Below are 9463 nucleotides of genomic sequence, written 5' to 3' on the forward strand. Positions count from 1 at the left end.
ATTTTTTACATTTGCGATTATTGTTATCTTCAATCACAGCTGCTGTGGCCGGAGGTGAGATGTCATAGACAGCAGACCCCCTCCATGTATGGAGCAGGCTCCGCTCCTGAGCCCACTCCATACAAACCATGCGCACACCTGCTTAGCATGTAAAAAAAAATAAAAATCCGGCCTCCTCCACCCCTTAATAGCCGGCCATCACTCACCTCATTTCCCCATCGCTCATTACAATACTGTGATGGACATGAAGAAATGCAATTACCAGTAAATGTAAAATATTCATAGACATGTGCTGCGATGTCCTTAACAAAAAAAAAATCCGGCCTCCTTCCACCCCTTAATAGCCGGCCATCGCGCACCAATGTGTTTCCCCTTCACCCGTGGCAGCACCATCAGCTGCTGCTGTCATTGGTTCAGGGAAATCCATCTACTGGTAAAAAAACAAAAAACAGTTTTTGTTGAGGTCTTAAGTATAGCGCACATGTCTATGATTCTACAGGACGTAGATCTTGTGGCGCCTGTACTTACCGCCAGCTGGGTGGTACTGCTGGCTCACTCCTAAGGGGTCCCTCGGTGTCCTTCCTCCTGGTGCTCTCAGGAGGGCTGCTTGCTCTGGTGCTTGTAGAGCCGGTGTCTAAGAGGGTCTTCAAGTTGGAGAATGAAAACCCTCTGAACATGGCCTGGTTTTTAGATGACGGGTGGAAGTCCTTGGCCTCTGCTGCTTCTATGGCGTCCAGATGGAATGGCTCTAGATGTTCAGGCTTAGATGACTGCAGGAAAAAGAAGAAACAATTCTGATTATGGCGAGAAGAGTTTTCCAGTGTCAGATAGTTATGATATATCTACGGTTCTGGCTGTACTAGAGAGGAAGACTAGCAGGGGGTGTCACTGAGGTCAGATGCCCAACAATTAGGCTAATATGGCATATTCTGTGACTACACAATATATGCTGTAGACGGGGATAGCATTTTAAGGCTTTGATTTCTTGAAACTACGGACCTGTTTGCTGACTGCTTTCGAATCAATGGAATTGAGCAGCAATACCAGGCACAGCCACTAAATGATATATGGCACTGTACCTGGTATATAAGGAAGATTCCACAGTGCTCGCCTCCCACTGATATATTGATAACCTATCCTAAGAATAAGTCATCAATATTTCACGGGGTTTTCCAATCATGAACTATTGATGGTCCATCCTCTGGATAGACAATCAGTAGTACATTGTGAATTGGACCCTCACCATTTAGGATTTTTTACAACTTTTGTTCATTTACTTACCTCAGGGATGTGTGGTGGGGGCACCCTCAGGGATTCCACAGAGATCCAGTCGATTTGCTGGAAAAAACAGTGCTTTCGGATGTCTCTGTTAACTCCTAGACGCTTGGCCGGGTTTCTCTTCAGGAGCTGAAATAAGAAATATAGTTGTGGTTATGGACTATATTTACTAGAATTTGACTAGAAAAAACAATAAAAGCATCACAAATTATTCTTACAACATTAGCAACTCAAAAAAGTAAAAGTAACCTGCTTACCTGTAAGATGATGTTCACCTGTAAGATGATGTTCTTCGCTCCGGAGGTGGACTCATTGAAGAGTTTGTGATCATACTTACACTCACCAGTAATCATTTGATTCATGATCCCAAATGAAAACAAATCGACTGCGGTGTTATATTCCTCTCTGGCGTCCATCTGCCATAAACAGAAAACAGTTAGTTAGCTGGTAAATAAGTTCTACATCATTGATAACATTGACTGTAATAGAAAGGCATTACATGGGATCTGTGTACTGCTCTAGGCGAGCGCAGAGACCACAGTCCTCTATACGATCCCTGGACTGCTGTCTCCACGATCCATGACCCAAGAACATTAATACATTTATGTCAAAAAAATGATAGGAAAAGTCTATTCCTCTCACCTCAGGAGTTATAAATCCTTCGGTTCCAGCATAGTCGTTGGCCGTTCGGTCTCCGTGCATGTTCTCTATGGCCAGACCGAAATCGGTGATCTTCACGTGGCCCGTCTCAGCCACCAGGATGTTCTCGGGCTTCAGGTCTCTATGGATGATCCCCATGGTGTGGAGGTGCTGGATGCCACACACCATCTCTGCAGCGTAGAATCTTGCGCTGTTGACATCGAGCCGTCCCTTTGACTTGAGGAGTTGGTCCAGGTCCCCGCAGCTCAGGTACTCCAATCCAAGCAGAACGTGCGTCTGTAATGTAGAAGAGACATGTAAGGAGGTTGGTTAATATGAAGTTATACTACAAAGTCCACATCTATGGTGAACATAGCGGTGGAGTTTGGAGATGTGTGATAACAACTATACTGTGGTCTGAAATGCAAATTCTGCATGTATGAGGAAGGGACTCCCAGACGTCAGCTGCAACATGCGGTGCTCCACCATCACATCTGCCAGCTCCACTTCCGCTAGCAGGGCTTTCTTCCGGATGACTTTTACTGCAAACTGTTGGCAGGTAACGGTGTCTTCTGCCAGCACGACTTCCCCATAGGCTCCCCGGCCGAGCACGTGATGGAATAGCAGTCTTTCTCGGATGGTCGTAGAGTTGTTTTCTTTAGAGCCAGTTAGCCGAACACCACTGGGTCCTCCTAACAGGGAGCAGAATAGTAGAAGTGATGATGTAACATCCGTTGCAGATCTGCATCAAAAACAGCAGAATTTGATGTGGTTTTTAACCCCTTAGTGACCAAGCCTGTTTGCGCCTTAATGACCAGGCCAAATTTTGCAAATCTGACATGTCACTTTAACATGGAAAAACACCAGAAAGGTTTTGCATATCCAAGCGATTCTGACATTGTTTTTTTCGCCACATGTTGTACTTCATTTAGGCGGAAAAAATAGACCGATAGAAATTGTGTTTATTTATTAAAAGCGCCAAAATTGGGAAAATTGTGAAAAAATCATCATTTTTTCACATTTCCAACTGCAATATCTTAAATATGTGCAAACATAATATAGAAATTTTTGCTAAGATTTATATTTCCACCCGTTTACTTTATTTTGGGCGCACATTGGAAAAACTTTCGTTTTTTTTTAACTATTTAGGAGACGTACAAATTTAACATTACTTTTTAGCATTTTGAGGAACACTTTGTTTTCCTATACCAAGCCGAGATTGGAAAGGCTCATGAGTGTCAGAATAATAGATACCCCCCCAAATGACCTCATTTTAAAAACTACACCCCTTAATGTATTCACTGAGGGGTGTCATGAGTATTTTGACCCCACAGTTTTTTTTCAGGAATTAATTCAATTTAGAGGAGAAAAAGTAAAATTTCATATTTTTGCAAATCTGTCATTTTAAAGACATATTTTTTTCCTATAGTTTACATGAAAATCAGGATTTACACCCCAAAATGGATACCCCTATTTCTCCCGTGTTAAGAAATTTACCCATTGTGGCCCTATTGTTATATCTGAGTCCACAACGGGGCCCAAAATGAAAGGAGTAGTCAGTGTCTTTCAAAACAGAAATTTTGCTTGAAGTCCTTTTAGGCCCCATAGCACACATGTAGAGTTCTTGAGCGCCCAAAACCATAGAAAACCCCCACAAATGACCCTATTTTGAAAACTAGACCCCCTTAAGGAATTTATCTAGGGATGTACTGCATATTTTGACCCCACAGTTTTTGAATGAATTCAAACCAAGCAAAAGGAAAAAATTGTGATTTTCGTTTTTTCGGCAATTCTGTCATTTTAAAAACAGCTTTTTTTGTACAGCACACATATGAAGGAAGACTTGCACCCAAAAATGGATACCCCTGTTTGTCCCGTGTTCAGAGACATACCCATTGTGGCCCTAATCTTATGTCTGGATACACAACGGAGCCCAAAATGAAAGGAGCGACCGGTGGCTTTCAGAACACAAATTTTGCTTGAAGTCCTTTTAGGCCCCATTGCCCACTTGTAGAGTTCTTGAGCGCCCAAAACCATAGAGAACCCCCACAAATGACCCCATTTTGAAAACTAGACTCCTTAACGAATTTATCTAGGGGTGTACTGCATATTGTGACCCCACAGTTTTTGAATAAATTCAAGCAAAGCAAAAGGAAAAAATTTGGATTTTTGTTTTTTTGGCAATTCTGTCATTTTAAAAACAGCTTTTTTTGTACAGCACACATATGAAGGAAGACTTACACCCCAAAATGGATACCCCTGTTTGTGCTGTTTTCAGAAATATACCCATTGTGGCCCTAATCTTATGTCCACATGCACAACGGGGCCCAAAATAAAAGGAGTAATCGGTGGCTTTCAGAACACAAATTTTGCTTGAAGTCCTTTTAGGCCCCATTGCCCACTTGTAGAGTTCTTGAGCGCCCAAAACCATATAGAACCCCCACAAATGACCCCATTTTGAAAACTAGACCCCTTAACGAATTTATCTAGGGATGTATTGCATATTTTGACCCCACAGTTTTTGAATAAATTCAAGCAAAGCAAAAGGAAAAAAATAGGATTTTCATTTTTTGGGCTATTGTGTCAATTTAAAAACAGTTTTTTTTGTACAGCACACATATAAATGAAGGCTTTCACCCCAAAATGGATACCCCTGTTTGTCCCGTGTTCAGAAACATACCCATTGTGGCCCTAATAGACTTACAGGACCCATGGCTAGGCCTACAATGAAAGGAATACCCGTTGGATTTCAGGGTACCACTGAATAAATTTCAGGCCCCATTGCCCACTTATAGAGCCATTGAGCGGCCAAAACTATAAAGAACCCCCTCAAATGACCCCATTTTGAAAACTAGACCCCTTAACGAATTCATCTAGAGGTGTACTGCGTATTTTGACCCCACGGTATTTGAATGAATCTAAGCAAAGCAGAAGGAAAAAGTTACGATTTTCAATTTTTTGGGCAATTTTTTCAATTTAAAAACAGTTTTTTTGTACAGTGCACATAGGAATGAAGACGTTCACCCCAAAATGGACACCCCCGTTTGTCCCGAGTTCAGAAACATACCCATTGTGGCCCTAATCTACTTACAGGACGCATGGCAAGGCCTATAAAGGACGGAACACCTGTTGGATTTTAGGGCACAACTGAATAAATTCCAGGCCCCATTGCTTATTTGTACAGAATAAAGATTGACTCCCTAAAAATTCCCCCCCTCCCCCTCCGCGCCCTTTTTGGCGTTCGCAAATCTTAGATAAAAGTAAAAATGTGAACTGTGTAGTATTTCCGAAGACAGGGGTAATTACGGAGGCTGGTTGGAATGGGCCCATGGGGCAATAAAACCGGGTATCCCCCCCCCCCTCCTCTCATGCTTTTTGGGGGTATTTCATGACCTCAGTGGCGGGTATGGGGTGTAAAAAGTGGTGTTCCGTGAGTCTCCGTAAGCTTGATGAGGTGCGGCGGTCTCACACAGAAGGCACTCAACAAGGTGCTCCTGAAACTGCAGGAAGGCGAGCGTTCCCGGGGCTTCTTGTAAAATACGTATCACAGGTAGCGATCTGAATAACGCCGGGCTCACGCGGGTGCAGGCGGAATCTGCTTGCGGAGGCCCACAGCGGATCCCATCTGTGAGCCCGGCTGTGACCCTGCGTACGGCTGCGTAATGTACTGCGCATAACTGCCTACTCACACAGGCGGTCATGCACAGTACACCTTTGTTTGTATTTCCCGCACCATCGCTTAGCGATGACACGGGTACCCGCAGCCCGTATACAACGTAGTTGCGTATGGGCTGCGGGTATATCCACGACCATGGAGCACAATGGGCTCTATGTTGCCGATATCCGCAGTAAAATAGAACCTGCTGCGTTCTCTTTTCTGCGAGTGGATTACACAATTCCAACCCACTAATGTGAGCGGAATTGTGTAATCCAATGCGATTGATCTGCGTAATACCGTGGATCAGAAGCATGCAGAATCCGTAATTCCTATCCGGTCATGTGAGACCGGCCTAAGGTAGATCGCTACCTTTTTATCACGTGACCGGTGACCGCTCAACAAGGCCACCCGTCACTGCTCCAGGCTCTCTGTGACCGTTGGTCGCTGGGAGCAAGGAGATTTTAAGTTTCCTGGGCTCCCTGACTCCTGCGCATGTGTCCGGCTTTTTGCCGGCAATCGCATGTGCAGAATCCTGGAAGGTCCACGGAGGAAGATCGCGTCGGGATTCAAATACGCAGGCCTCCGGTAAAAAGTTTCATCTCTTCTCACCGATCACATCAGTGAGGGGAGATGAAACTTCAAATTTTTTTTTTTACTTTTACTTGATCGGCATTATTGGATAATGGCGAACATGTGACCAGGAACCGCTCACCGCGGACCCCCATTAAATCTCCATGCTCTTGGCTCCGTTTTGTAGCCAGGAGCAGGGAGAATTTAAATTATCCTGGCAATCCACAGCTTTTGCGCATGCGCCCGCCATTTTGGCGACGGGCGCGTGTGCAGAAGCTGTGGTAAGGTCCGCGGATAAATCTGGGGGCCTTAGGTACGTACTTTCATCCTCCCTCACGGATATGATCCATGAGGGGAGATGAAACGTACGCTTTTTAAAAACTTTTTTTTACTTTTTTTTTTTTAACTTTTTTACACTTTTTTTTCACTTTACATGATCACTGTCATCCATTGGATGACAGTGATCATGTCCCCGGTATAATCTCTCTGCTCCTAGCTACACATGGCAGCCAGGAGCAGAGGGATTTTAAATTCCCCGGGGCTCGAGCCCGTCTGTGCACGCGCCCGATGTCAATCATCGGGCGCGCATGCGCAGACGGGGATTCGGGTCCCGGGACATCGGGACACCGCTGAGGACTGGGGGTGAGTATTTTCACCTCCCCTCATGGATCCGATCCATGAGGGGAGGTGAAACTGACTTTTTTAAAACTTTTTTTTAACTTTTTCGCGATCGCCGCTAACCATTGGATAACGGCGATTGCGGTACCGGGGACCGCTGACATCTCCTGCCTCCCGGCTACCTACAGGAGCTGGGAGCCAGGAGATTTTAAATCTCCCGCGCCGCCGGGCCTTCTGCGCATGCGGCTGACGTAATGCCGCCTGGCGCGCATGCGCAGAAGACCGGCTTCGGGCCCCGGAGCGGCAGGAGAGCGGGGAGCAGCGTGCCGGACCTGGGTGAGTAATTTCAGCTGCTCCGATGGATCCGATCCATCAGAGCAGCTGAATCTTTAACTTTTGTGTACTTTTATTTACTTTTTTTGCGATCGGCGCTATCCATTGCATAGCGCCGATCGCAATGCCGGGGGGTGTCCGAACAGCCCGGGATGACAGCTCCATGCTGTCAGCTACCTGCGGACACCGACAGCATGGAACTGTCACGTCCACAGCCCGAGGGGCATTATTCTCTGCAGGAAGCATGTTTTTACGTCCTCAGAGAATAGAGCCCACTTCGGGAGGACGTAAAAACACTATGGGCTGGTCGTTAAGGGGTTAATGCAAATTTTGGTGCAGATTTGCCACTGCAGAAAATCCACACCATCTCCATAATGTGTGAATGTACCCCGAAAACACATTTTAAGCTTGAAGGGTTCTTCATTGCAAAGCATATGCCAATGTAAACATGCTGCTGACCAGCAGCCAATAACATTATAGCTCCTTATTGTTTTAGGACTTCGTAGAGACTTTCCTTCCCATTCTAAACAGATCACGCTTCCATATCCAATTACTACTGAGGCCACTGTGGCTGTCACTATTACTACTGAGGGTAAAGTTGCCATTAAAGTACATAGCAGCTTTGCCTGTAATACTAAGTCCGGCCACTGCAGTGGCAATGGAGCTGTATGCTTCCTGCAGAAATTCACTAAATGCACAAGCACATCGGCTTAGAAAACAGCTGATCGGTGGAAATCCCTGATTTTGGAGCACTATTAATTTGTACTTGATAGCTTATCCTGGGAATAGGCTCATGAATAGTTTGCAACTGGACAACCACTTAAAGGCAACAGTACTACCCACTGAACCATCATGCTGCCAGTAGTAGATCTGACCCATTGTCTTGTTTTGGCGCTTGTGATTGTGGCAGGTTTTCTCATCACATTTTTGTTGCAAAAAATGCTGCATCTCCATGTTTTCTGTAGAAGAGTAGTAAAATAAGAAAATCCCTACAAACGTATTTATTTTAGTGGTGCGTTTCCTCTCTTTTACAGGCTTTTTAATTCATGAAATTGTTTTGGCAAATGGCCGCCTGTATTCTGCTATTGCTCCTTAGTGGAGGTATTCACAGACCTCTGCCGCACTTACAGCGGGTTCATCACTTGTCTGTAAACTCCTCTAATCTCTGAGGCTTTCATCTTCTATTCAGTAACACAGTGGACGGGTGGCGATGGCGCTGTGATCACCTCCGCTGAGGAGCAATGGCCGGATATACACACTTCCTTATACCCATATTAAGGCTGCCTTTACAAGTCGCTGATTTGTGTGGATTTTGTCATAGATTTTTGTGCGGTTCTGCAACAGATTTAATCCTTTCAATTGCATGGGTGAATTCTGCAACAGAGCTGCAGCAAATCAGCGACGTGTGAACGCACCCTAAAAACACGTCATCTAAACATGAACTGGAAGAAGACAACTGGCGGAAAACTGTACATTTCAGCAGCTCATCTACAATCACAGTAGCATCTGGTATTTCACATAATACAATGTACATAAATACAGTTTAGTACAATGTAACATTTGTATCACTTTCCCCCTCTTTCTCTCCGGCAGACAACATATAAATCATCAGACATGGCGGGTACAGTGTGTGGGACCCTGAGGGTGTGTTCACAACCAGCAGATTTGGTGCCGAAAATCCACATCAAAATCTGTGGCAAATTACATGCCAAAATCCGCATCCCAATCTGCACCATTGACATGGATTTTGACACATATTTTGGATCTGGACCAACATCTGCCACATGTGAACGCTTCCCAGAGCTCCAGCTGTACCTGAGCCTCCCGGGTCTTCTTTCTGGATCTTTACAGGTGGATCCTTTTCTTCCTCTGAAGAATCCAGATGCCTCTTCTTGGGTCGCTTCTTCCCTCTGAGGCCTTTTTTCACCAAATCAGTCGGTGGAACGATGGACTTCATGGCGCTCGATGTTGTCCTCCTCCTCTTCCTCCTTTGGCTTTTGCTTGAAGTCATCGCTGAGTCCAAGACACGTCTTGGTCTTTTCTCTCCTATCTCCCTCCGAATTTGCTCCTTAAAATCGCTCTGCTCTAGTCCAGCAGACATCGCCTCCTAGGTCCTAGGCGTTGTCCCAATCACTCCAATATTTAAAGTATTTCTGGTTCTTCTCCCCCCCCCCCCCCCCCCCCCGTTTTTGAGGGAAGATAGGACCAATATATACAAGGTCCGCACAAAGGGGATTGTTAACCCGTGTATGTTATTGGAACCATTACTTAATCATTGATACTGTTATGCACGCTCAAATACTTTTCATTAGGGACAATAAATCTATAGTCCCCATCTTTTAGGGCTCCTGACAAAGTCGCAATTTG

At 45.1% G+C, this 9463-nt stretch overlaps 1 protein-coding gene across 1 annotated transcript; it reads right to left on the reverse strand.

The window, feature by feature from the left end:
• Positions 1 to 524: 524 nt before the first annotated feature.
• LOC136581716 (protein kinase C delta type-like) lies at positions 525 to 9197 on the reverse strand. Its single transcript, XM_066582340.1, has 6 exons — positions 8912 to 9197; positions 2329 to 2609; positions 1921 to 2214; positions 1536 to 1694; positions 1282 to 1407; positions 525 to 770 (listed from the first exon to the last, which is right to left on the reverse strand). The coding sequence occupies exons 1-6, from the start codon at positions 9195 to 9197 to the stop codon at positions 525 to 527; spliced, it is 1392 nt and encodes a 463-aa protein (XP_066438437.1).
• Between the last annotated feature and the right edge of the window lie 266 nt (positions 9198 to 9463).

This window comes from Eleutherodactylus coqui, chromosome 11 (genome assembly GCF_035609145.1).
Source record: "Eleutherodactylus coqui strain aEleCoq1 chromosome 11, aEleCoq1.hap1, whole genome shotgun sequence".
Taxonomy (NCBI): Eukaryota; Metazoa; Chordata; class Amphibia; order Anura; family Eleutherodactylidae; genus Eleutherodactylus; species Eleutherodactylus coqui.